Source organism: Eublepharis macularius, chromosome 13, assembly GCF_028583425.1.
Source record: "Eublepharis macularius isolate TG4126 chromosome 13, MPM_Emac_v1.0, whole genome shotgun sequence".
NCBI classification, from domain to species: domain Eukaryota; kingdom Metazoa; phylum Chordata; class Lepidosauria; order Squamata; family Eublepharidae; genus Eublepharis; species Eublepharis macularius.
In genome coordinates this window covers 69,459,434-69,486,830 of record NC_072802.1, presented here as the reverse complement: position 1 = coordinate 69,486,830, position 27,397 = coordinate 69,459,434, and the positions used below count along the sequence as shown (strand labels likewise).

The window sequence follows — 27,397 nt, the reverse complement described above, 5'->3', positions numbered from 1 at the left end:
ACGTCTTTTGTGACTGAACTTCTCTAAATCAGCTGCCAGACGGTGGCAGCTTTCCCCTGAAGCTGTATAATATTGCTTGTTTTACTGACAGATAACGAAGTCTTGTATTTTACCTTAAATCCTTTGGTACTATCTTCTACTTTTATCCAGTGTCTAAGCACAACGATGTATCAGATATATTATCTGCCCGGCCCCCTCCAATCAAGGAGAAACTGCTGCCTCTCTTTTGCAGAGCAGTTTCTAGGTACACCCCCAAAGGGCTAGTCAATGAGTTCTAATGCAAAGGTTTTTTTGGTTAACCTGCATGCATTAGAGTCTCCAGAGACCTCTCAGACTCTGAGGAAGGCCCAAGACATGGACCCATCCCGTCAGAGGCATATTGGGTGTTTGTTAGCTATCAACTAGTCACCCCTAATCTGCTAATGGCCAGTTCATCTTAATAATATAAATATCCAGAATGAAGAGACAAAACTTTTCCTGAACTGTGTTCCTCTTCAGACTGATTTCCCCTATTAATGGTTCCCCCTGACTGGCTCTCATTGGGGGGGGGGATTCCACCTCATCACTACCCCCCCCCCACTTGCCACCTGAAAATGGTACAGCCCAGGAAGAACTTCAGAACTGAATACTGCTCCTCCTATAACAAGTATCCACATCGTAATTTTAATACCATATTAGTACTCTGCTACTATTCTGCAATCCAGATTAATCGGACTTTTATAATATCTGAGAAAGGAGCAAGGCAGGGATCGAAGCTGCTTTCCAACATCTTTTATTCTGTAAAAATAAATAATTGGACTCTTTTGTCGGTTTTTGGTTTCTGTGTATAGGCCCCCTGCACTCTGCAAAATGTGTAGGTGCGTCTATATTCCATCAAACATTAAGGTTAAAACTGAACCCTGGAGGACCCAAAAAGTAACGGGAGGAGCAGAAAGGGGGGGGGGTCTGCACTTTCATCGTATTCCAGTGTCATAGATTGTTCTTTTCCTCTTAGAATACTGGGATCGGAGCTTTAGGAATTTTCCTAGAACCTTTCCCGAATTTAGTGTCTAAAATGCTCCCAAGGCACAATATTCACAATTAGTACTTGCTGCATAAGAATATGCCTGTTTACACCTTTTCTGGGCCTAGCTGGGAAAGGAGGCAGAACAGCTGGCCAAAATGGGGGCGGGAGGCAGACGAAGTGGGGCTCAGGGCTCCACAGGGGAGACAAAAGGGATGCTGTGTGGCAGAGATGCAGCTTCCCAGAACGGGGTAGGAGCTCCTTGGAATGTTTTCTGGAAACATGCAAGCACTGATTAAGGCCCGTGGAAGGACAGGCAGGGAGAGGCACCGATCCTGCCCCTTTGAGGCCACCAGTTAAGAGTGTCTGCAGAATTCCTTGAGGCTCCGAGGGTATTGCACACCCAAAAAACACTAAACGTCCACAGAAAGTGTTAGCCACTTTTCATCAAATATCCCGACTTCCACAGTCTCTTAACTCCAGTGGATATCCTGGTCTTTGGCAGGGCAGCAATATGCAGACCATTTAAGTGGGTTTCTTCCCCCACCTCCAGTTAGAAAGGCCCGACCACTCAAAACCCCTCCTGAGACAGATCACTCCAGCAGGCTCATCACCACAATCCACGTGTATGAAATTTAGAGGATGCCACTGACAGTAGCCCTTCTGGAGTGGTCATCTGTCACCACCGCACTCCTGGCGCTCTTCCTGGGATCCGTAACATTCATTGGCTCCCTTAGAAAGAAAGAAGGGGAAATGTAAGCCACAAAGAAACCCCTCTCCTACACGTCGCCAATGGTCCTTCAAGCTTGGCTCTATAGCCAGCTTCACTTTGAAAGCTCCTCAACTGACAGTGAAGGCTTTCTGGGTAAAAACGATCCATTCTCACAATGTGGCTTTGGCCTCGTAATCCAAATAATAGTCCGCTAACACGCCAAAAGATTCATAAAGTGCCGCAATGAACATACTGGCTTCAGTCTAAGAGCATCACTTGCCCTTTCGATGCCTTACCAAAACCAGGTTGTGAAATCAAACCCAAATTGACCTCTCCACACACTTATGTATCCCAAAGAAGCATAGCTACTTCATGGAAGAGCAAAATCCAGGTCCAATAGCATCTTAAAGACCAACCAAAGTTCCAGGGTATGAGCTTTTGAGAGTCAAAACTCCCTTCATCAGACTCTCTGACTCTCGAAAGCTCATACCTTGGAAATCTAATGTGCTACTGGACCTGAATCTTGCTCTTCTTAAGGTGCTACAGACCAACACAGCTACCCACCTGAAACTACTTTGTAGAGTAAGATAAACTTAACTCCACTGGAGACTTGAAATAGCTCAGATGGCTGATCTTGCAAGCACAATTATTTTTGGAAGTTTAGTTCCAAGTTTGCAAATGTAGAATACACCCCCCACACCACCACCACCAAAAAAGACATACTAGCTGCTGGGGTGTATGAAACATTTTGTTTATTGCTTACATGTAGGAATAATTTGAATAGCAAAACCACATAACTGGTCTTCCTTTTCCTTTAAATTAGGAAGGACAAAACGGGGGCACAGCCCAATTCAACACCTTGGGATTTTCAAACCTTGGTGGGAATTTCTCAATCTCTTGTCAGCAGCTAGTTTATTGGAAAGCCATTCTGGGAATTGAATGGGAAGTGGTAGGTCAAGTCTTCAAACCGAGGCTTTATCCACAACCCTCTTTCAACCTCATGATTAACAACTGAGGAGAAAAGGCCTGTCGGAAGTGGCCAGATTTTTACCTCAGGGCGGCTAGATGCTAGCTTCCCATCTGTGTGATATTGCAAAGCCTAGTAATAGAAGTAGCAAACTTACTTCACAGGGTATGAGCCTGGTATTTATCAACCTGCTTCAACCATGGAAAAGCTGTGCACATGTATGTGTAAGAATCTCAGTTTCGTGACAGTGCTGAGAATTCCAGGGCCAGTCCTTGGCTCCCTGACAGAACTACAGGTCCCAGGCTTCCTTTAGGGTGAAGGCAGGGCTTTTTTTCAGCTGGAACGTGGTGGAACGGAATTCCGGCACCTCTTGAAAATGGTCACATGGCTGGTGGCCCCGCCCCCTGATCTCCAGACAGAGGGGAGTTTAGATTGCCCTCTGCGCCATGCGGCGCAGAGGGCAATCTAAACTCCCCTCTGTCTGGAGATCAGGGGGTGGGGCCACGAGCCATGTGACCATTTTCACCAAGGGTGATTTAAACTTTAAAAAAACTCCCCCCTTGTTCCAGCTGGCCCAAAGTGATGTCATTGTGCGGTCCTGGAAGCGTGCATGCACTTTGCACGTGCACATGTGGTACCAGGGACACTACCTCCCACCAAGAGTTGCCCCCTGTGCTGGCAACCCATTGAGTTCCACCACCTCTTTTCCCAGAAAGAAAGCCCTGGGTGAAGGTATAACACACCAACCCCAATTCTTCAGCCATGCTTAAAGCTTATGTAGAAGAATCCCCCACCCACAAAGAAAAAGTTCCCACAGAAAGAAGTCTCAAAGAAGAGCTAAGTGGTTTGGAACAATAAAACATTAAAAAGAAGCTCCATGTGGAGGATGCGAGATTGTTGGCACACTTACCAACTCAAAGTCTTCGACATACTTATATTTCTTCTCTCGGTAATAATATTTTTTCTTCATGAAATACAGGACAATGATGTCACAGAGAACTGTTGCCTAGTAGAAGGTGAAAGACAAATTTTAAAAATCTTGTCTATTTCTACCCAAAAGTTACCCAGTGAACTTCATGGCGGGGGGTGGGGGGTGGGTGGGATATGTTAAATCCAGGCCTCCCTGGTCATAATCTGACACTCTTGCCACAGTACCACACTAGAGAGAAGACAGCACTTACCACACCAAACAGGGCTAAGCCAGATCCAATGTTAATCATTGTAGGAATAATGTCAAACTTCCCTGCCTAAAAAATACAGATAAACAGGCACAAATAAGCTTGCATCGAAGAAGTTCTGCCCCTTGTGACATTGTTACTAGATTGATTTTACTGTCCATTGATGTAAGCTACCTTGAGCCCTCTTGGGGAAACGTCAGGTGTAAATATTTTAAATAAATAAAATGTAAAATAGCTGTCCTTGTGCAGTAAAACCGAAACATCCATAGACAAGAGAGGAGTTCCTACATATCTTAGGTGCCCCCCCTCCAATGTAGAAAAATACTTCATAAATTAATCAAAAAGGAACAAAATCCTTTAAAATGATCCAGTGAGAACTCAGCAGACTGTGGAAGACAGAATGCTGAGTGCAGCTGAGGGCCAAACTACAAGTGACGAATGACACAGGTTGGACCCTTGTCAGCTTCCCTGAAGTTTTGATGGGAAACGTGGGAAGCTTGGCGGAATGTTGGACAAGTGACAGTTGAAAAGTCCATTGGACAGCAGTCGGAGAGCCAAGCTGCAAGTCCAGGATGCCTACATTTCCCATCAAAACTTGAGGGAAGCTGACAAGTGTCCAACCTGTGTCATTCATCACTTGTAGCTTGGCCCTCAGAGTCAGTTAAATGTGGGGGGGGGAGAAGAGGGCAGTTTTTCTGCTTATGCCTCTGAGAGTTTACAGAGTCTTACAGGGGAAGATTGGCAATTTCCTTCCCATTTCCAAGTAAAGCCGGCTTACGTGTTGCTAGGTTGTCTGATTATATTTTTAATCCCGCTCTTCCTCAAATCAAAGGAGTTCAGTTTGATGTAAAATAGTAAAGAGTCCAATAGCACCTTTGACTAAGAGAACTGTGGTTCTCAAAAGCTTATGCTACAGTAAAGCTGGTTAATCTTAAAGGGGCTACTGGACTCTTTACTATTTTGCTACTACAGACTAACACGGCTAACTCCTCCGGATCAGTTTGATGTAGTGGTTAAGAGCATGAGACTCTAATCTGGAGAGCCGAGTTGGATTCCTCACTCCTCGCTTGAAGCCTGCTCGGTGACCTTCGGTCAGTCACAGCTTCTAGGAGCTCTCTCAGCCACACCCACCTCACAAGGTATTTATTGTGGGGATAACAACATACTTTGTAAAACGCTCTGCGTGGGCACTGAGTTGTCCTGAAAGGCACTATATGAATCAAATTCTATTATTATTCAAGGCGCCACACATATTCTCTTATCCCCACCCCCACCCCACGATCCTCAATTTTATCCTGTGAGGATGGTTAAGCAGAGGAATTGTAACTGGCCCAAGGGCCCCCTGTGAACCACTGCCAAAAATTGGCTGATGTGGGGTGCAGTGGTGCAAAGCAGCCCAATGCTACAGGGACCAAAGCTATCTGCAAAGGAGGAAGGCGTTGAGGAATCTGAGTTAGTTTGACTGGGATGAAAACCAGATCAAGACCCTTTGAAGAGGGGTGCTGCTGGAGAGAGAAACTGGAAAGTTGACCTGAAGGAAGCCTCATGAGAGAGACATCTAAGAATCTGACAGGCAGGCATGGGGGACAGAACATAGAGAGGGCAGGAGAGATGAAGGCCTTGAGACTGTAGGTGACAGAACCAAGGGGCTGAGGAGGTTCCCAGAAGTCAACCCTGAGGCCCTCCTGAGGCTTTAAGCTTTGCACAGGAGGGACAAGTCCACTAACTGCTCTTTCTACTATCGCTGCAAGGCTGTGGCCAGGCATTTGGCGGGGGGGGGGGGGGATGTCTATTCTTTCTAAACGTATTGTTATCTCCCCATAAGTTTTAAAATATTAAAAAGAACACAAATGGTGAGGTGCTGAATCTCACATCTTGCGGTGAGCAATGTGGCCGGTTCTAAATGGACCACTTGAGCTGTGTTTGGTGTGGGGCAGAGGGAAGTTTGTGGAGCTGCCTTTTGCCGTCAGGACTGCCTAGCCTAGGACTTTATGCTCTGTTGGACTTCTATTTGACCCACTGGCTTTTTAAAGAAAAAAAATGTTTTAAGTCAATAAGAGAGAAGAAAGGTGAACACACAGCCAAAGACCAGAGCGGAGTCCACAGTTGCCTGTCTCAACACCTTGTGTCTAAGGCCCCCAAAACACTTGTCTGAGCTCTCTGAGATCTCCAGCAGACATAAGGGACAGAATCTGGGGCCTCCTGCCAGAGATGCCTGGACCCTCTGGATCCACATGCAAACCATGTGGCTTGCAGATCGCTCTTAGAAGCAGCCAGCACAACTCCTATGTCTTAGTTGCTAGGGCAGCTACCTTCCCGAAGACCATAATGTCAAAGCGAATGCCGTAAGCCTTAATGAGTGTCCGGGAATCCACGCCCTCAGCAGTCTGGTAATATTTTGCAAACCTGAAAAGATGAAACAAAAGAATATGAGATTAGCTGGTTATGAAGCTAATCTCAGTCTGCCCACTTGCTTCTGTAAGCTGTGCAAAGTTGTGTAAGTCAGTGGTTTTCAAACTGGCTACATCTTCAGAGAATCCACAGTTCAGAAGATGATGTGAAAACTCCAGGTTGCCAGCTACGGAACTGCTCAAGTGTGCCTGAGAATTCTGGGGCATGTTTCGTAGTGAACACTGAAAAAACTGCCTAGGATCCACTCCAGAACAGAGTTCGAGAACCCACCAGAGAGATACTTATGCCTCATTTGTCTCTGCAGTGGACAAACCTGGATTTCAGCATGTTCACAAACTATCTTATAGTACAGATTTGTCCCTGTCTCTATCCAGGGTGTGTGCATTATGCCCTTAAGAGAAAAGAAAACCCGCACAAAGATAGCCCCAATGTTGCATCAAGGAAGGTACGTTAACAAATATTGACGTAAGATATTCTACCATTAGCCACATGGAGCAACGAACTATTAAGCCCAGTTTGCAGATTTCACCAGGCATGTGCCACGTAGTCAAATCTTTTGCAACTTCTGTTTCCAACAGAATAGCTGGATATTGGTATTCCCAGAATGCATGTAAGTGGGAGAGACAGAGCCACCGAGTCTATACATTTGGTTATTGTGTCACCCAACCTGAAATTGTATCCTGGAGAGACAGTGTGGGAAGAATCCTTGTTGTCGATGCGCCGGAAGGTGTACTTTGGCACGCAACGAGAAGCAGGTTTGTCCAGGTCACAATCCCAGTTGATCTGCAGCCCCATCACTCCACCCTGTACAAGAGGCAGCCATGCATGCCAGTTAAGTCCAAAAGGAAACCCTCAGCCCTGGCATCCGGGACAGTTAAGGTCATCTACAAACAAGGCTGCGGGAAAGACCGCCTACAGCAAGCTTATCTGGAGACCCTTTGCTTTGTGCAATGTAGGTGGAGGACCTTTTGGGTGGTGGCACCAAGATGGTGGAAGTCCCTCTCCCCCCCAGGAGGTACCTCTGGTGCCATTCCTCCCATCAGACAACCAGCATGATAAGAGTGTCAGACTAGGATCTAGGAGACCCACTGTCAGATAGGTATCAGCATATCTGCCATGCATTACACATATTTTGCTTCAGTGCCTCTGAGTACATACAGACTATAATTATAGTTGTGTAGACTTTTTTCTAACTGCTTATCTTCCAGGCAAGGTATTTTGGTTACGAGTACCTGCAGAAGCCTGAGAATGTGACCTTGGACTTATTACAAAGACTAGACTGAGATCCTCTCCCCTCTCCCTCATTCCCAGGCGATCAGAGCCAGCGCATCCATACAGGCAGGTCCGGCAGCTGCCTCGAGCACTGAGGCGCCGGGGGCGGCTGGTGGCAGGGGCACACGCCGCGGAGCTGGCGGTGGCAGCGCTGGAGGGCTGGGAAGCTGCCTGCGTGCCGCCCTGGCCGCCTACCTCGCCTGGCCTGCAGCTGTTGCTTCCTCCCAGCCCTCACGTTCAGCTGCCCCATGTTGCCACCACCAGCACACACTCCCGGCTGGGCGCAGCAGCTGCGGGCCAGGCGCAGCAGGCGGCCGGGGCAGCGCGCAGAGCAACTGGGCGGATGGCTGGGAGGACGCATGCACGCCATCCCAGTTGCCTGCCGTGTGACATCATCATGCAGTCCAGGTGCGCACGCGCATGCGCACACGGGGGGGGGAGGCAGCAACAGCGCTGAAGCTGCCTCCGGCCTCAGGCACCAGAACACCTGGCACCAGGCCTGCACGCCAAACTCCTAACTGCCTTTCCCTCCAAAGCAAGGGGGAGGAGAAACTGATCTATAACGGATCCTGTTTTACCTCTTTCTGACATTCCAGTCAATTCCTTTGTTACAGCATCTTGATACTGGTATTTAATAAACATGTTTAACTCATACACTGGAGTGATGCAGTAAAGTGTTTGGAAGAAGTACCTGGCAAGACCTGACACCCACGTTCAAATCCTTACTCTGCCATGGAAGCTTATCGGGTGACCTTGAGTCAGTCCCACACACAGTCTAACCTACCTCACAGGGTGGTTGTGAGAGTAAAATAGAGGGGGAAAGAACGATGTTGTAAAGCTTCTTTAGATATCCACTGGGGAACAAGGCAGGGCATAAATAAATCCTTCAGAATGAGAGTAAAAACAGGGTGGGGGATTGTGTGTGTGGGGTGTTAGACTTATAAATGGGGTTTGGGTTGTGTTAGATTTGGGCAGTTTCAGATATTGTAATAAGAAAGTATGCTTGCTTTGGTCTTGGAGTGCTGCTATGTCCCTTGGATTGGGCTGAAGGGTAACACAGATGCAGTGTAGCATAATAGGAAAGGAGGACACAGGGCAGGGTCCAAGATGCTCCATCTGAATGATCTCAGTTGGTCCCGTTTCTTCCCTAAAATATATTAGTGCAGCAGTAATGTTTGCACATCCAAAATGATTTGAGAGTGCACCTGCAGATACTTGCAAAAAGGTACATTTCAAGCGATTTATCTACATTTTCCCCATTCATCTGTACAGCAGCTGAGCCTTATTACAGACAGGGTGGGCTGGGGAGGGTGGAAGGGGGAAAGAGAGACTTGCCTAAAATGAGATCAGAGTCAAGGATTGCCCAGTTCATGCTTTTAGCCTGAATTTGGAAAAAGAGCCCAGCAAGCAACATGCCTGAAAGCAAAAAGGAACTGTTGTAATTGCGTCTTGGATTATAAAAGAGAAAAGTTAAATATTGGCTCAGTTCATCGTGTTCCTTACAGCCCAGAGAGCCTGCCAGACAGCAGTGTTTGCTCAATGGCAGCTGAGTAACAGTTAAGACAAATAAGGTGGTTGCTAATAGAAGGGCCTGGAAGGAAGTATGAGAGGGAGCATGCACATGCGCACAGGGTCAGGTCTCACCATGTAGCTGCAATGCGGAAGCTGCTTGGAATAGGCTTTGCACGGCACTGGGCACCAAACCATGATTCTCGCTCTCATGACAGATCTTGCCCCACCCCATGCGGTCTGGATCCATGCTGCCCCAAGCAACATTTGAAGACCACATAGAAACCAACGGCATGGTTAACAGCCCTTCTTTATAGCAAACCAGAAACACAGAGGAGTTTCTGTTGCAGAGCATCTACCAAGTGCTACAGATTCTGCACTGGACTAGTTACGTTGAGCCTTCAGTTTTGCTGAGGCCCACGGGAGCACAACAGATTAAGAGTGCAAATCCCAGCTTGGTCATGCAACTCATGGAGTCAGCCTTGAGCAAGTGGCCCGCCTTACAGGGCTGTCATGAGGACAACCTAGGATAGCACCAGATCTCTAAGATTTAGAATGGAACAGCCTTATATTACATTTCCTACTCATTTTTAATTTTTTGTTGCTGTTTTAATTGTGGGGTTTTTTTTCAGTTGCTGCTCTGAAGATTATGGCCGTTTTTTAAAAAAATGGCTGCTTGGAGATTAGTCTCTCTCTGTTTTTATCATCTTTGTTCCTGCCTGCTATTATTTTTGTTGCTGTAAGTCACTGTGAGTAGTATTGAGAATAGGGAAGCAGATAATATATTTAATTAAGTAAATACAAACTAAATAAATGAATGCCCACGGCTTGATCTTTTCTACTGCTACAGAAAGACTACCACAGCTACCCATCTTGATCTGTTGCCCTTTGTCATTGTCTCTCGCCAAGGGCGAAGTCTTTGCTGTTTTGTTTGGTATCCTAGTAAACTCTTACTGGCCTTCTCCCTGGTTTGTGTGTGTGCGTGTCTATATGTTCTTATTGTAGTGTTGTGTGTGTGTGTGTGTGTGTTTAATGTTATTTTATATTTTTTAAATGTTTTAAAGTCTGTTTGCAGCCTTGAGGACCCTATCTGGGCGGAAAGACGGAACAAAAAGCTTTTTAAAATAACAACAACAACAAAACAACAACAATAATAAAAAATCAAGCACTTAGCTCTTATTTGAAAATCTAGTTATATAGGAATAGGCATTTTAGTTACATGGCTAATTGAAAGTTTTCTGTGTCCTGGTGTAAAAATAATACATTCCTAGAAACATCAGCTCTAAAAACTAAATGCTGCCCCTGCTTTCTTTGGGAGAAAGGGTCAACTGCAGGTGTGGGTGGCCCCCTCCCACTTCACCAACCTCAACAGCCATCTCTTGGAAATCCTGCCCTGCGGCATCCACCATATCACGGAGGCGGAAAATCGGGCAAAAGGGATCCGTTTGGGCATGGTACTTGCAAGACATGAGGTATGTTTTATTGATGGTGGGGAGAATGTTTCGCCTAGATGAGAGGGAGAAGAGATCCCAATATTAGGAGGAGAGGGGGAAACAGCTCCCCACATATTTAACTTAAGCCCCCCTCCCCAAGAAAACTGACACCTCAAGTATGACTGAATTGTAAGTCGGACGCAGCTGACAAAAAAAAAATCCACTTGGTGCGTTTCTCTCGCTCTGCGGCCAAATCGATCTTCCGTGTGAAATGATGATTTGGGTATCTCTGTTGATGGCTACAAATTCAGCCGCTTGCTAGATTTTTAAAAACCTGATGGTCACATGGCTGTGCGGCCACTTGACTTGCGATGCTCCCGTTAAAGGCTAGCAGCCAGCTCAGCAAAACACCCCCCACCCACCCACCCACAAAACCGGTCCAGTCTCAGCTGACCCGTCACAATTCAGATCAACTCCCAGGCCCTAACCAGCCCCCCTTTCACTCTTGTCCCATCCCTGCCTGCAGATGCTCCTCCCATCCCTCCTGGCTATCTCAGTGAATACAGGAAGCTGCCTTATCTGGAGTCAGACCCGTACTGTGCAATCCTATGCAGAGTTACTCCAGTCTAAGTCCATTGAAGTCAATGGGCTTAGACTGGAGTAACTCTCCATAGGATTGCACTGTTAAGTCTACCAAGCTCAGCTTCATCTAGTATGGCTGGCAGCAGCTCTCTGAGGTCTCAACAAGAGCTTGCCGTCGCCTCCTTCCTGGGGTCCTTGGCTTTATGCGAAGATCGCAGGGATTAATCTCGGGATCTTCCATGTGCCAAGGTGGTACTCTGCCAGACAGCCACACACCCTCAGGACTCACCAAAAGAAGTCTCAACCCCCCTCCCAAGGGCATTTCAGGGTGGAACTAGGTGAGGCAAGTTGCTAAGAGTTTGGGCTTTTTCCTAGCAAGAGAACAAAGTACTCCAAGGACACGCCATCCCTGAGCAGTTAGGGCAGGCAGACTTACTTAGTGAAGCCAAACTTGGGGTACCAGATATTGTTCTTGACCAGAAGGGTGAAGTTTTCAGCATCCTTGAGAAAAGCGGGTCTAGGAGGAATGAGAGCAAGGGGAGGGAGAAGGACAAATATAGTAGCTGCAGTTACTAGCCAGGAGTGCTTGCTATAACCTGGGGAAAATACGATTCATAGTTCCTCTTCCATCTTGATCCGGAGGAGTCAGCCATGTTAGTCTGTAGTCGCAAAATAGCAAAGAGTCCAGCACCTTTAAGACTAACCAACTTTATTGTAGCATAAGCTTTTGAGAACCACAGCTCTCTTCATCATCTGACAAAGAGAGCTGTGGTTCTTGAAAGCTTATGCTACAATACAGTTGGTTAGTCTTAAAGATGCTACTGGACTCTTTACTATCTTCCATCTTGGAATCCTCCAGGCAGAGAGGGTGGCAGAGAAGCAATACAACAAGATCTCACATCACACATTACAGACCTGACTAGCATCTAGTCCTACTAGAGGGCTACCTTGAGAAGGCAGCACTGGCCAATGGGGACAAAAGCTGAGAACCACACACCCGCCTCTCTCCAGAATCATTTAGCCTGGCCAATGGGGGTTTCCAGTTGAAAACCTCTCCTTTACAGATGTTTTAAGTGAACAACAGTCAACATTAGATTGGGGGACGACAGATAAACGCACAGAGTCTTTAGGAATGCCATCTTTTGGCCTCCTCTCCACCACCATACAAGATTCAAGATTGCTCTCAACGATCTCCACCATTTGCACTCACTTGGGCAGGATTCCATCGTCCTCCACAGGACACCATGCAAAGACCTCACAGGTTTGGATGCTGCTATTATACGGTACACATTTCCCAGTCTGAACACCTGCAGAGATATAACAAGGCCCTTACTAACACAGGCTACTTCCTTGGGAGTAAGGCCTACAGAGCTCGGTAAACTTGCTTCGATTCTACTGCACACAAAGCTCAACCCATAAATATAAACAAGCTTCTACGGTAGGCCAAGACCATCTCCATATCGCAGTGGGCTGGAGTATGACCGCTTGCAAATGGTCCTATGAGTTTCCTAAGGCCAGCAGCCCCAACAAGGTGCCCAGCAAGTGTTCTGAAGAAATGTGCAGGGCTTTTGCCCAGCGAGGCTTCTGATTGGCCACTGGCAGATCTTTAAAAACTTTGCTTTCTGATGTCACCACATCACAAGAATCTTCACTGCATGACTGAAGATAAGCTGTGTGTAGGGAAGATCTTTATAAAATTATGTTCCTTTTTTTAAAGACATCCTGTTCATCAGAACTTCTGCCTGAAATGTGCAAGAGTTTCTGTCAGCATTAGGCATAACTTCACTCCCCGATGAAGAGAGTGGTTTTGTGGTGTTGGCTACGCCTCCTGTGGCAGCTGTTTTGTGGTTGCATCCACTGTGTGTCAGAATTCTAAAGGCACCTACGGGTTCAAAAAAGTTGGGGACCCCTGCCTTAGAACAGCCCATAGCAGACTATAAAGCCCTTAGCGGACTGGGACCAGCATATCTGAGGGGACTGCCTCTCACCATATGTGCCCCGGAGGGCACTCCGATCAGCTGATAAAAACCTGTTGGTGGTCCCTGGCCCGAGGAAGGCTCACCTGGCCTTGACCAGAGCCAGGGTCTTTTTGGTCCTGGCACCAGCCTGGTGGAACTCTGTCTGCTGAAACCTGGGCTCAACAAGATATACTATCTTTTCACGAGGCCTGTAAGACAGAGATGTTCTGCCAGGCATATAGTTGAGGCTGAACTATGGGTGAACTTCCTACTGGTCTCCAGCTTGGGGGGCAGGTAGTAAATCCCCCCTCCCCGGTTTTTCCATTGGTGGGACCACTGCTGTTCTTCACCTCCTACCCCACAGAAATGTTTTATGGGGCTGGGAAAAATCGGCTGTCGTCTTAAATTGTTTTTATGACTGAACTCTTTATTTATTATTGGGTTTAATGGGAAAAAATAACGTAAATCAATTATGATGTTATCTGCTCTGAGCCAATTCGTGGGCAGAGTGGACTATAAATTTAATAAATCAAAATCAAACCAAGTCATAGCATCGATCCATCTAGACCAGGATAGACTCCTCTGACCTCCAGGGCATTAGGCAGAGCAAGATCTTTCGCAGCAGCATCTGAGATCTTTTTAACTGGAAAGGTCAAGAACTGAGCTTCCCGCATGCGAAGCAAGCGCTCAACAGCTAAGCAGCAATCCCTCCTGAATGTCTCCCCGAGAGTCAGCGGCTCACACAAGATTTGAACTGGTGACTTTCTGTCGCACAGTACTTCTGTCCCCTCCACTCCTCCCCCTTTGCATAGCCTTCCAAAATTCTAGAGTGTCAACACTCCCAGGCAAGGTTGGCTTAGTATCGCCATAAACGATCATAATTCCTACACGGCTTGCAAATGCTGTTCATTAACTGGTGTAGCAGAGAGGCTAAGAGACCAAGCCAGCAGTCAGGAAACCCCCATGTTGAGTCTCCCCTCTGCCATGAATTCCCCAGGCCATATTCTCCCAGCCTCAAAGCCTCCTCAAATTTTACAAAACTAGTGTAACGATGTGAGCGGGTGCATATTTTTCAGTCTGCCCTTCCTCCAAGGAGCTCAGGGTAGGGTGTATGATCCTCCCTGCGTCTTATCTTCAGAGCAACCTTGAGTAGTGTATTAAGCCAAGGAAAAGCAACTGGCCAAAGTCAACTAGTGAGCCTCACGGCAAAGCAAGGATTTGAATCTGGGTCTTCCCAGTGCTAGTTCACAGTCTAACTGAAGAGACTGCATGTTAAGTCCACCCCTAAGGCACTAGACAGTTTAGGCGGATGGTTAGTCTGCAGTAGAACAGCAGGAAACGAGTCCAGTGGTGCCTTAAAGACCAGAGCTTACACTCTGAAAATCTCGTTGGTGTCTAAGGTGCCACTGGACTCATATCTTGCCGCTCTAAGGCACTAGAGCTATGCTTAAAATTTATTCTGAATGTGTTTCTACTATTACAAGCGGAAAAAATGAGCCCCACTTTGTATCTAAAAAGCCAACACTTACCACTGCTGTGAGTGCCGATGTATCCTGCCGTGCAGTTATCATCATGGGAACACGTGGTTGTCTTATCTGGAAACTACAGAGGAAGGACTGTGGGTACCAAAAACCACAAAGACACTGACCCCTTCCCCCCACCCCCACCACAACAAAAGTCTTCTTCCGATGCTCTATTGCCCTTCACTTTTGAACAGCACACATGGAAGTATACACGAATAAAGTTGTGTCGGAACCGCATGGATTTTTTTTTAAATCCCACAAACAGGAGCCAAAACGGGCTTTGCAAATTGGACACACAACTGACAGCCCTGCAACAGTCACTGGCTTTATAATAGCTGCGACTCTTCCCACTTCCATCACCATAATGAATCCATCATGTACCACACGAAGTCAGAAGCTCAAATTGCTCGGCCAGAACAGAGGGCAGACAAACTCCTTGGACAGCAATAAGGACAGGATATCCTCCCGCTTTCCATACTGCGTGGCCTTGCTTGAGACCAAATGAAATCTAAAGATTTCTTATCAGGCATACCTCTGCACAGTGGTCTTGTGTCTGATTCAACGTGATGATCAGATTAGTCATAACGAAGACGGCGTTTTCACCCTAAATACAGCACGGAAGCAGTGATGAGGTCACACACAGCAAAGAGACTTGGTTACCTTTATTCCCCTATCAAAATAAGCATTATATACTTTAAAAAAAAAAAACCTGACTGCGCACCCATTGCCTGCATGCCTTTCTGCCAGTAGCTGAGTAACTGGGATATCATTGCGACATTCTAACAGCTCAGAGTAACTGTGTCAGCAACAGAATGTTGACAAACAGTGCAGTTCCTGCTAAGCTATGAAACATCAGCTTAAGTGGGAAGACATTTTTAAAGGGTTAAGGACAGGAAGAATCATGTGCTATCAGCCGGGAGGAAAACAAACAGGCTGTGGAGGTTTGGGGTTTGTGGACCAGGATGGGTCAAGAAGTGATTTGGAAAAGGAGAGAGATTTCAGCCGGCCAGTTAAATATTTGTCTAACAGCTTCTAGTTTTACTGCTAAAATGGATGCCAAATGCAGAAGCTACAATCATTACTGCATTGCAATAAAAAACAAATCTCTATCACACAGAAAGGACGATCAGCCCCCCACACACTTCATTTATGTTGCTTTATACAGCAGCAGGAGCAAACCAGAAGCGCGCAAGCTGGAAGGGCTTGCTGGCAATCAGCAGGTCAGCGCACAGATCCTGGGGACAAAGGGCAGAAACGTCTTCACATTCAACAGGCCCTAGTCACCAGGCTCCAACAGTGGACAGCAACAAGGTCTCTACGAACTGGCTCCTGGCCAAAGCAACCTCTGCTCCCCATTCGCTACTCCTTGGCTGAAGTTATGCTGAAAGTCAAATCACGGTTTAACATTCTCAGTTTCAAAACTGCAGTGCCGTAATTCTCAAGGCCGCGAAGGAAGCTTGGAAACTTTCCCCCGTTGTCTGTCCTCTCCTGTTCCATCACCCGCCTCACTTGCAAAAATGAACGATTAGCTCCTGTGATGCCAGTGCGGGGCTGATAAACACCACAAACTGACACAAAAGGGGACATTTTTACAAGAAAATTAATCCCTGCGGAAGAATGGGAGGCAGCACCCACCCTCCATAAAACCAACGCAGAGAAGGCTCTGCGAGAAGGAGGAGAACGAAGTGGGTGTCCAACACGATTTATTCCAACAGAAGCTTCCAGGAGACAGAGCTCACTTCATCCCAAATGCACCTGGAAGGAGGAGAAGAGCCCCTCCCCCACCTTCTCTCTGTAATCCTGGCTCATGCAGAAGAAATCAAAGTCAGAACAAACAGCAGGCCGTTAAACATTAAGACAGCAGCAAGCAGGAACCAGTTTAAGAAAGAAGAGGCTGTCGGCTAACCTCTAGCTAACCAGCTGTGCTGTAGATCCAGAGGAGTTAGCCGTGTTAGTCTGTAGTAGCAAAATCAAAAAGAGTCCAGTAGCACCTTTAAGACTAACCAACTTTATTGTAGCATAAGCTTTCGAGAATCACAGTTCTCTTTGTCAGATGCATGGAGGGCAAGAAGAAACTGTGCAGTGCTGTGCGTCTGGGTGTGTGTGGCTCATAGTACAGACCCTTCTCCAAGTCACCCAACAGTCTCTTGTACTCATTAATCGACTGGAGAAGAAAAAGTCTCTCCAAACCACTCTCTGCATCTCATACCAGGAGGCTTCTCTACTGCCAAAAGGAATCCCACAGAGGGCTATTCTATACTCCCTCAGGGTATGCATTTTCTTAATACACATTAAGAGCTCGATATCCCTTAATGTCTACTTGCAATAAATCCAGGGTGACCCAGCAGCTAGAGTGTCGAACTAGGTAAAAGGTAAAGGTAATCCCTGGTGCAAGCACCGAGTCATTACTGACCCATGCAGAGACGTCGCATCACAACGTTTTCTTGGCAGACTTTTTGTTATGGGGTGGTTTGCCATTGCCTTCCCCAGTCATCTACACTTTACCCCCAGGAACCTGGGTACTCATTTTACTGACCTCGGAAGGATGGAAGGCTGAGTCAACCTTGAGCTGGTTACCTGAACCCAGCTTCCACCAGGATCGATAACTCAGGTCGTGAGCAGAGCTTGGGCTGCAGTACTGGAGCTTACCACTCTGTCTACTACAGAGCTCACTCATTGGGTAACCTTGGACCAATCACTGTCACCAGAGCTCACTCACTGGGTAACCTTGGACCAATCACTGTCATCCTATCTACTTTGCAGGGTTGTTGTGATACTTAAAAAGGCAGGATTAAAACATAACAAGCAAGAAAAATTTCAAAGCAAAAAAGAACCAGATAGGAAAGCTGCAACTGACTTTCTGTCCATGGGCCACAAGGCAGTGCGTTGGCACAGAGAAGCCAGAAAACATGCCCCTAAGAAGCATACCTGGGGAGGAATCACGTAGTCTGCCACATCCCAGACCCGGAGGCCCAGCTTCGAGGTGTTGGTCACAGCGACTCCTTTCACCTTTGTGGTTACTGAACTCACTACCGAATCTGTTTCCTGATAACCTTTTTCCCACACAAACACCCAACTGCAAAGAAAAGAAGGAAGGAGAAAAGAAAAATTAATGTCACAGAGCCCCTGTTTTAAAACAAAGGGGAAAGAAACTGGCCCTCACTGGGTCTGCGCTAGTCACTCTGAGACCACAACACAACAAGCCAAAGTTTTATGCTTCAAGGGCAATGTAGGGTGGGATGGGACTGGCCACTGATCTTACAGGGTAAAAAGTCCTTGTAGGTCCGTCTTGGCTTGGTTCACTGAGTCACCACCAGACAGGACTCCTCTGGGTAGACCCAAACGGCAAAACACAAACTGCAGTTCCCCCAGAGGTTCAAACAGATAGCCTGTATGCTAGTTCACAATTATTGAAATGTTTATGTGTTAAAGTGAAACAGTGCGTAAAGTGTTAATGGTGCATACATTCACATATAACAATCGTCGCTAACTGAATAAATAACAATAAATAGATCTCCATTAAGTTCCAATGAATACAATCCAATAAATACAATCCAAAATCTGTTCATACAAATAGAAATCCAACTGGTGGAGAGTCCTAAGATTGTTCAATGAACAGTCCACTCCAACAGGGCCAGACTGGTAAGTATCCAAGTCTAAATCAGTAAGTATCCAGGTATTTCAAAAGCAATTTGCTAACCACTGATACGGTCTATTTTCCAGGTTGTTATAACTGCATGGAATCCAAAGGAAAGCAGTTATGAAGCACTTAAATGAAAGCAACAATGTATCCAATAGCCAAAGGGTTTTACCAGCATTGGCTCGTTAAATTTATCCAATATGGCAGTCAATTATTGTATTTCATGGGAACACTAAGTGTTGTTATTTTGAGGCCTATGAAGAAGTTTATTATTTATTTATGTCATTTATAGTCTGCCTTTCTCACTGAGACTAAGGCGGATTACATAGTGTGAGACTAGTACAATCAGTGTCAAGGACATTTCCATACAACGTCAAGAGCATTTCCACAGACAATTCCATAGGATAAATAAATACAAGTTTACAAAGACATAGCATTAGCAAGGATCCAATACAGAGTTGAAGAATTGCTGAAATAGAATATAAGCAATTCTAGGGCTGGCATTAGACCACATGAAGCACAGGTAGTATATTTATACGAAACGGGATTGGTTTTTTCAAAACCCGTTGGCTGTTGGCTATTTTGGATTGTATTTATTGGAACTTAATGGAGATCTATTTATTGTATTTATTGTTATTTATTCAGTTAGTGATGATTGTTATATCGTGTGAATGTATGCACCGTTAACATTTTATGCACTGTTGCACTTTATCCCATAAATTTTAAAATATAAACATTTAAACCATTGTGAAATAGCATATAGGCTATCTATTTGAACCTCTGGGGGAATTTCAGTTTGTGGTTTGCCATTTGGTTCCTTCACCAGCAACTCTGGCCCCACAACCTGTTGGTAAGCTTACGCACCTTGTTGCTGTTACTGGCTGCGTCAGAACTGAGCAGTCCCTGCAGTGCTGGCCTGTAGCACAACTCGACTTGCTCCTGGCCACTGTAACTTCCCAGTCTACCCCTCTCCCCAGCCCAGGTCAGAACTGTCGTGTTAACCCAGCCCCTGTTTAGGCCTTCCCCCATCCCCCCCCAATCCACATTCCCTTAATTTTATATTAAGGTCAGCCAACAACCTGGGCCATTCAACCGTACTGCTTGTCTTGGCTCAGAACCAGGCAAGACTTCAGAGCACAGGACCGTTTCACAGCTGGGGCAAGCCAGTTCGGCAACTTATCTCCAGTTCTGCTTTCTTATATCTAGAGTATCCTTTACTCCCAACGTCTTTTGGCCATGGGGCATTTATCCAACACACCCTGCTGCGTTCTGAACAAGTAAAAAAATACTCCCCCCTCTCTCCCCAATTCTGCATTTCCATAACCAGATACACTAGGAAGCAGTAGAACTATTTCCGACCACTTAAAGGAGCCTGGTAGAGAGGTGAAGTCAGGGTCCTCGGAATCTTATTTATTTATTTTACTTATATCCCGCCCTCCCCATTAATGGACTCAGGGCAGCTTCCTCCTGTGCCTTGAAGAGACACACATCTGGCAGCTGTTCAACATGCACAGCTTTGGCGACACAGATCACCGTTTAAATGTTATCTTTAATTTAATTTTACGTGTTATTTATAGCCCACTTTTCTCTCTGAGACTCAAGGTGGATTACACAGTGTAAGCCAATATGATCAATGGCTGGGGCATTCCATAAACAACACCCTAGGGTATGGAGTGCAGAAATTTGAAAACAAGTTGAAATCCGATAGAGAGCTGAAACAAAAAATAAGCAATTTAACACAACATATTAAATGATGTGGAAACCACCCGGTAGGAGCATACTTGCAGCCACAGGCAGTACCAGTACACAGTAGTATACAGTCCCTGTCTCTTTAACCAAAGCCTCTCTCTCTCTCTGAATAGCAGACATGACCTTTTAAAGGATACACAGGAGTCCTGAAGGCACATGGCTCCATTTGAGCTTTCAGGCTACAGAGTGGTTCCTCCCTCCTTCCACTTTTAAGGAAGAGAAGGGTGTTTCCTGTTTATTTTGCCATTACAAAAACTGATCCTTCCTCCTAGGAACTCAGAGCAATATACATGGTTCTTCCAATCTCCATCTTGTCCTCCACACTAACCCTGTGAGGTGGGCCAGAATGAGAGTTGCTGGCTAACGATAATCAAGTTACCTTTATGGCTAAGAGGAAATGTGAGTCCAGTTCTTCCCAGCTGGTCCAACCACTCCACCACATTGACTCACCTGCTGTCACCACCACATACACACACCCCTTGCCCTAAGAGCCGAACCTTGGGTTGCCAGCTCAAGGTTGGGAAATTCCTGGAGATTTTGGTTGTGATACCCAGAGAACGTGGGATTTGGGGTGGGGTATAATATCCAAGCGTCCACTCCAAAAGAGTCTCTATTCTCCAAAACTGCCATTTTCTCCTGGGCAAGTGACTTCTGTGGCCTGGAGATCAAAGGTAATTCCAGGAGATCTCCAGCTGCCACCTGGAGGATGGCAATCCTGACAAACTACTTATTTAGCATAGCGTTATCCTGTTTCCAACAGAGGATAGAGCAGCAGCCAGATGCAGAAAGCAACACACACACACACAAATGCCTTCAACATCTGGATAGTTTCAGGTGGGCGGCCATGTTGGGCTTCAGTAGAACAGCAGGATTTGAGTCCAGGGGCATCTTAAAGACCAAGATTTTCAGGGTAGGACCTTTCGAGAGTCAAAGCTGTTATCTGAAGAAGATCCAGAGGAGTTAGGCATGTTAGTCTGTAGTAGCAAAATAGTAAAGAATCCAGTAGCACCTTTAAGACTAACCAACCTTATTGCAGCATAAGCTTTCAAGAGCCACAAGCTCTCTTCGTCAGATGCATTGTCAGCTTTTGAGAACCACAGCTTTCTTCATCAGATGCATCTGAGGAAGAGAGCTGTGACTCTCGAAAGCTTAAGCTACAATAAAGTTGGTTAGTCTTAAAGGTGCTACCGGACTCTTTACTATCTACAGGGCGCTCTGCCTCTGTAAGCTCATACCCTGAAAATCTTGTTCGTCTCTAAGATGCCACTGGACTCGAACCTTGTGAAACATCTGGCATTCAAAAGCAGGGCCACGCTGCGTTCACACGGATTGGATAATACGCTTTGGCAATCGTGTGCGCCACAGGGGAGAAAAACCCGACTTGCAATCCACGGCTGAAGCGCAGGGAAAGCGCACCTGCCCAACGCGTGTGAAAGCGAACGGCCAAGGCGAACCCTCTCCACGCCGGGGCGAACGAGGCGCGCGTTCAGACGGCCGCCCTCCTTACCCGATCACGTAGGCCAAGATGGCCAGCTGGACCAGCCTGTTCATCAGCCCCACTTTGCGGCTCCTGATCAGCACGATCCGCGGCGTGTCGTACTCGAAAAGGAAGCCGCGCAGGCCCTCGCAGCAGCACCCCGGAGCTGCCATGGCTCGCCGGCCGCCGGAGGGAAGGAGAGCCCCGAGTCAGGCGCCGGCGGGCCCGGCTCTTCCCGGCTCCCTTCCCACGCGTGGCGAGCGCCAAAGCGGAGCCCCGGAGCGCGGCTCCCTCGCAAGCCCCTCCCGCTTCCCGGGCAGAGTCCCGCAATGGCCCGCCTGTCCCGGCCGGTTCCTCGGACTTTCGCTTTGTTGCGCTGTCGTCACTGCAAAGTCCCGAGTTTTAAACGATTGGATCCCGGGCGAGGGGATAACCCCGCCCAAGGGAGACGGGGAACCTCCTCGGGCCGGCGGAGGCGGCCCGCTGCAACTCTGAAGCCGGCTGCGCGCTGGACGAAGAAAACATCCGGAGCCTCTTCCCTTGAAAGCAAAATCAAAAAGAGTCCAGTAGCACCTTTAAGACTAACCAATTTTATTTTATTGTAGCATAAGCTTTCGAGAATCAAGTTCAGGCATCTGACGAAGAGAACTTGATTCTCGAAAGCTTATGCTACAATAAAATAAAATTGGTTAGTCTTAAAGGTGCTACTGGACTCTTTTTGATTTTGCTACTACAGACTAACACGGCTAACTCCTCTGGACCCTTGAAAGCAAGTGGCAGTTCTGGAGCAGAGACAGCTCAAAGGAAAAGTACAAGGCGAGATTGCTGCCAGTGAGCTGGTTTGCAGCAGGGCTTTTTTTTCTGGGAAAAGAGGTGGTGGAACTCAGTGGGTTGCCAGCACAGGGGGCAACTCTTGGTGGGAAGTGGTGCCCCTGGTACCACATGCATGTGTGTAAAGTGCATGCAGGCTCCCAGGACAGCACAATGATGTCCCTGTGGGTCAGCTGGAACAAGGGGGGAGTTATTTAAAGTTTAAATCCCCCTCGGTGAAAATGGTCACATGGCTGGTGGCCCCGCCCCCTGATCTCCAGACAGAGGGGAGTTTAGATGGGGGAGGGGCACCAGCCATGTGACCATTTTCAAGAGGTGTGGGAATTCCCCACTGCATTCCAGATGAAAAAAAGCCCTGGTTTGCAACTTTGGGACAATGGATCCTCCGGGGTTGAATCGAGACATAGGATTTTTCTCGTGTTACAGTTGCAAATTTTGCGCTAATTGAAATGAAATCGTGCCTTCAAGTCATAGTTGACTTATGGCGACCCCTGGTGGGGTTTTCATGGCAACAAACTGAGGTGGTTTGCCATTGCCTGCCTCTACAACCATGGTCTTTGTTGGAGGTCTCCCATCCAATTTCTAACCAAGGCTGACCCTGCTTAGCTTCTGAGATCATGCTTACCTGGGCTATCCAGGTTTATCCAGGCCAGTCACTTACTCTCAACCTAACCTACCTCACAGGGTTGTAATGAGGATAAAATAGAGGACAGGAGAACAGTATAAGCTTCACTGGGTTCCCACTGGAGAGAAAGGCAGGGTATAAATCAAATAAATAAATAAAATCAGTGGCATGTTACCAAGCTGCAACCAATTTCCATGGTCTACATATGTGCCTTCTTTCTGTCCAATGCTGACCCTGCTTAGCTTCTGAGATCTGACAAGTTCAGGCTCACCTGGACAATCCAGGTGACTCTCTAATTTGCAATACCACTCCCACCCTCTGCCTGGATTATAAGGACTCCTTCCTTTTTTCACTCCTATCTGGCGAAGGGAGCTCTGGCTTTCAAAGGTCATACCCTGGAAATCGTTGGCCTTTAAGGTGCTGTTGGACCAGAATCTTGCTCTTCTATTGCCTTTGGTGGAGCTTGATCCCAGGAGTGTGTGTGCAAGATTAAGCCAAAATCAGGTTAAAAGGGGGGGGGAGTCATTTTCAGGCATGACATACAGAGTTATAACAGGCACCCCCTCTGAGGAGGGGTAATTCAGTCATGTCTCTGCATTGGATCCAGTTACATCAGAAGCAGACACACAGCCGAATCAGATGAGGGGTGTTCAGCAGATAGCTTCATTTTCAGGGTCACAGGAGTCAATGATTATTTAATGTGGGAAGGGGCACATAGATTTGGAAGGTCTGCAATGCTAGATTTTGACTCCAAAGATTTGGAGTCCATGTTCAGCAGCTGTCTTGTGAGGCAAATGCTACATACATCTACCTGCTGGGATAATAGTAAAGATTCCAGTAGCACCTTTAAAACTAACCAACTTTATTGTAGCATAAGCTTTTGAGAACCACAGCTCTCTTCGTCAGATGCATAACCAACTTTATGGAAGCACAAGCTTTCGAGAACCACAGCTCTCTTCATCAGATGCATCGTCAGCTTTCGAGAACCACAGCTCTCTTCATCAGATGCATCGTCAGCTTTCAAGAACCACAGCTCTCTTTGTCAGATGCATCTGACAAAGAGAGCTGTGGTTCTCAAAAGCTTATGCTACCATAAAGTTGGTTAGTCTTAAAGGTGCTACTGTACTCTTTACTATTTTGCAACTACAGACTAACACAGCTAACTCCTCTGGATCTGTGCTGCTGAGATACGGTTCTGTTGTTAGATTTTGGCCTGTAAACAAAGGGTCAAACTAGACAATGCAGGTTCCACAAAGCCGCACAGCAGCTGTGGGGAATGGCTGTTAAAAAATAAAGGAGAGGTCAAAGGTGGCAAGGGAAGGAAGAACCCCTGCCTTCCCCCCCCAAGCTGTTTCCCTGTGTCAAAATAGCAAGGGGGAGAGGCAGGTATTTCCCTGTTTTTACTGCTCCAGGTACACAGAATACTCCATGTGGAGCAGCAAAACTAGATTTCCCTGCTTGCTGATTTGGAAAACGGCTTTAAGGGGGAGGGAGGAGCCCTTCCTCTCCCTGTGGTGCCGTTCTCAGGCCATTTGGGCTGTCCTTTCTTTTTTAACAGCCATTCCTCACAGCTGCTGTGTGCCTTCAGGGAACCTGAGCCGGGTCTGGGGAACCTGGGCCCAGTGATTTTAAAACCTGCACATCTTGTTTAACCCAAAGCTAGCACCTCGTCTTCAAATTCCAGCTGGGCTGTGAAGTTCTTCCTGGTGAGAGGCAGTGAACAAGTGACCGTTTCCCTCCCTGACACACTTTACAGGTTTGTTGTAAGGATAACATGAGATAACTCTCTGTACATCAAATGGAGCCATGTGGAAGAAGGAACGCAGCGTGAGGCACTCCAGCAGGGTAGCCGTGTTCTTCTTTTGCAGCCCAGGCACAAAACGTTTTGTGGTATCTTTGCCGATTCATGACCAGTTTAGAGTGGTCCATACTCTCAGATGAGATGTTTTTCTCTTTTCATTGGGTTGTTGTGGTGATAATTCTATTTCAATATTTTTTTCCTCTTCTTTTCTCCTCTATGGGGACCCCAAACCGCTTACATCATTCTGCCTTCCTCCATTTTATCCTGATAACAACCACCCTGTGAGGTAGGTTACACCGAATGACAGGTCCAAGGTCACCAGTGAGTTCTGTGGCAGAGTGGGGCTTTAAACCTGGGTCTCCCAGATCGTAGTCTGACACTAACTACTACACTACACTGTGTAAACCTGAGCATTCAATAAAAAAAGAGCAAGAGTCTTATAGGTGCTATTGGACTCTTGCTCTTTTCTGCTGCTACAGACAGACTGACATGCCTACCCACCTTGATCCATTTCATAAGAGTTATTTGCTCTGCAATCCCGTGCATGCTTCCTTGGGAGTAATCCCCATTGTACTGAGTAGTAATTACTTCCAAGCAACCATGTTACAGGAGTAGACTGCATGCTAGTTCAGGACCAGATGTGTGATGCTTCATCAAGGTCTGTCTTGCAAAGAAAGAAGGTTTTAGAGAGAGTTTTTCAAAACAGGGCACATGTTTAGGATACATAAGTATATTTTTAAAAAGCAGAAATGCAGAATGTATGGATTGATTAAAGATAGTATATTCTACTACAGAACCTGTATTATCATATGAACCCAGAGAAGCAGTAAACTAACACAAAATGTATCAAAAATGGAAAATTAAAAATATCAAATGAACAATAATTCCATAAACATCCAACCTATGTTCATGTCAGTGCAGAAACACCAGTTCTTGTTATAGCTGCTTGTTATAGTCTGCCAGAATCTGTGAACTGGAAGACAGTATGACCCCCCCCCAGCCCCCAACACCATCAGTGGACCACATTGATTAACACAGACATGTGCAGGCAGACCATCTAGTCAGTTAAACTCACTGAGGACTAGTATCTTCTGAAGCTGCATCAACAGTACAACCGAATAAGAAAATGGTAGAGGTGACTGGCATTTTATACCCACTGCCGTGCACAGCCCATTTCAAATTGTTCCATGTGGCAGCTGCACACGGTGCGCTGTTTGCAGACAGCATCCTACCACACGGACTGGGTGACCCACTGCAAGCATTCGAACAACAAATGGTCTGCAATGAAATGCAAAATTGTCTAACCGATACAAGAACATGAAAGCAGCCAGGCTGGATCAAACCAACAGTCCATCTAGCCCAGCATCCTGTTTTAGGCAGTGCTCACCAGATGACCTCAGAAGCAGGGTACACAAAGCACAGGAGCAAGGAGGCACAATCCTCCTTGTTGTTGCATCTTACTGCTGGTATTCAGGTTACTGCCTCTGAACATGGAGGCTCCGCTTGGTGATGGTGGTTAATGGCCCGATTGTCCGCTCCGTGAATTTACTGAATCTGCATTAAACTAGTAGCCGTTGGCAGTGAGTTCCATAAGCTAATTTCTCTTTGAGTGAAGTACTTCCTTTTCTCTGGCCTTGTGTATGCTGCGGACTGCCATCCTTATAAAGCAGGTACAGACAACTGCCAGAGCCTTAGCTAAATGCATGCGTGCCCCAAAGGCCTCTGTGGATGAGCTGCACCATGAACCTGCAGGCAAGCTGTTTAGAGGGAAGGGATCCAGACCTTCCTTCTCTGCCCAATTCATCTTAAGTGGCCTGGTAGCAAAACTAGCTGCAGAGCAAGGAACAATAGAAAGTGATCTCCATAGTCTCTCTCCATAGCCTTCCGCTCAGATCAGATAAAATGTTTCTGCACAAATGTAATTCAGTTAAATATGCATTATAGGACCGTCTGGAAATGTGATGGATTATACTGCAGCAAAGAACCGATTCCAGGAATTAAACACCCGTCTGCCTGGTGCTTGCTGCTTACAGATTTTCCTTTCCTTCTCCCAAGGAACTTTTTTTTTTTTAACAGCGGGGCTATTGGGACAGAACAACCCAAACCGCTGAAAGCAAAAGGCCCAAAGAGACAGATAGTTTCCCAGAAGACTCCGCCAGCCAAGATGCTCAGGATCAGCAAGATACCATTTTCTCACAGCATTGTTTGTTTTTGAGATAGATTGCCGAAAGGAGCGGGCTGGGGGGGAGCCCATGCCAGATCTCAGTATCTAGTTGCTTTCTTGCCATTTGCTGGAAGAGTCTGAGCTGAGCATGCCGATCATCAGCACTGGCATTTATGACCCAAAAGCAAAGCCAACTCCACAATAAAGCAGATTTATTCTCCTGAAAAGAGAACTAGGACCAGCCCACCAGCCGCATCTTCTCGTTTTCTTTTGCAGAGCTTTGCAAATTACCTGGGGATGCTCGTGCAGGATTTTATGTGTGATCCTCAGTTCATGTGCAGGCTGTTCTTGCTTGGTGCACATGCATGCCGCTTCACAGGAGCTCCCTTTGTGTGATTGTATCTTCAAGAGAGCCAGTTTGGTATAGTGGTTAAGAGCGGCAGGACTCTAATCTGGAGAGCCAGGTTTGATTCCCCACTCCTCCGCTTGAAGCCAGCTGGGTGACCTTGGGTCAGACACAGCTCTTTCAGAGTTCTCTCAGCCCCACCCACCTCACAGGGT

The 27,397-nt window shown here is 46.7% G+C and overlaps 1 protein-coding gene across 1 annotated transcript; it reads right to left on the bottom strand.

Annotated features, from left to right (window-relative positions):
- Positions 1 to 756: 756 nt before the first annotated feature.
- Positions 757 to 21,847, bottom strand: P2RX4 (purinergic receptor P2X 4). Its single transcript, XM_054995922.1, has 12 exons — positions 21,446 to 21,847; positions 17,478 to 17,625; positions 15,082 to 15,153; positions 14,556 to 14,628; positions 12,279 to 12,375; positions 11,505 to 11,585; positions 10,418 to 10,559; positions 6,940 to 7,076; positions 6,173 to 6,266; positions 3,864 to 3,929; positions 3,593 to 3,688; positions 757 to 1,735 (listed from the first exon to the last, which is right to left on the bottom strand). Exons 1-12 carry the CDS (start codon positions 21,586 to 21,588, stop codon positions 1,676 to 1,678), a joined length of 1,209 nt encoding a protein of 402 aa, XP_054851897.1. The 5' UTR covers positions 21,589 to 21,847; the 3' UTR covers positions 757 to 1,675.
- Positions 21,848 to 27,397: the final 5,550 nt, after the last annotated feature.

Coding starts and splice junctions, on each gene's coding strand:
- P2RX4 (XM_054995922.1), bottom strand. CDS start 21,588: ATGGCAGCTCCGGGGTGCTGCTGCGAGGGCCTGCGCGGCTTCCTTTTC. Junction 11,586..12,278: donor GACGATGGAATCCTGCCCAA/GTGAGTGCAAAT, acceptor CATTCCTCCTAG/ACCCGCTTTTCTCAAGGATG. Junction 10,560..11,504: donor CCCAAGTTTGGCTTCACTAA/GTAAGTCTGCCT, acceptor CCTCTCATCTAG/GCGAAACATTCTCCCCACCA.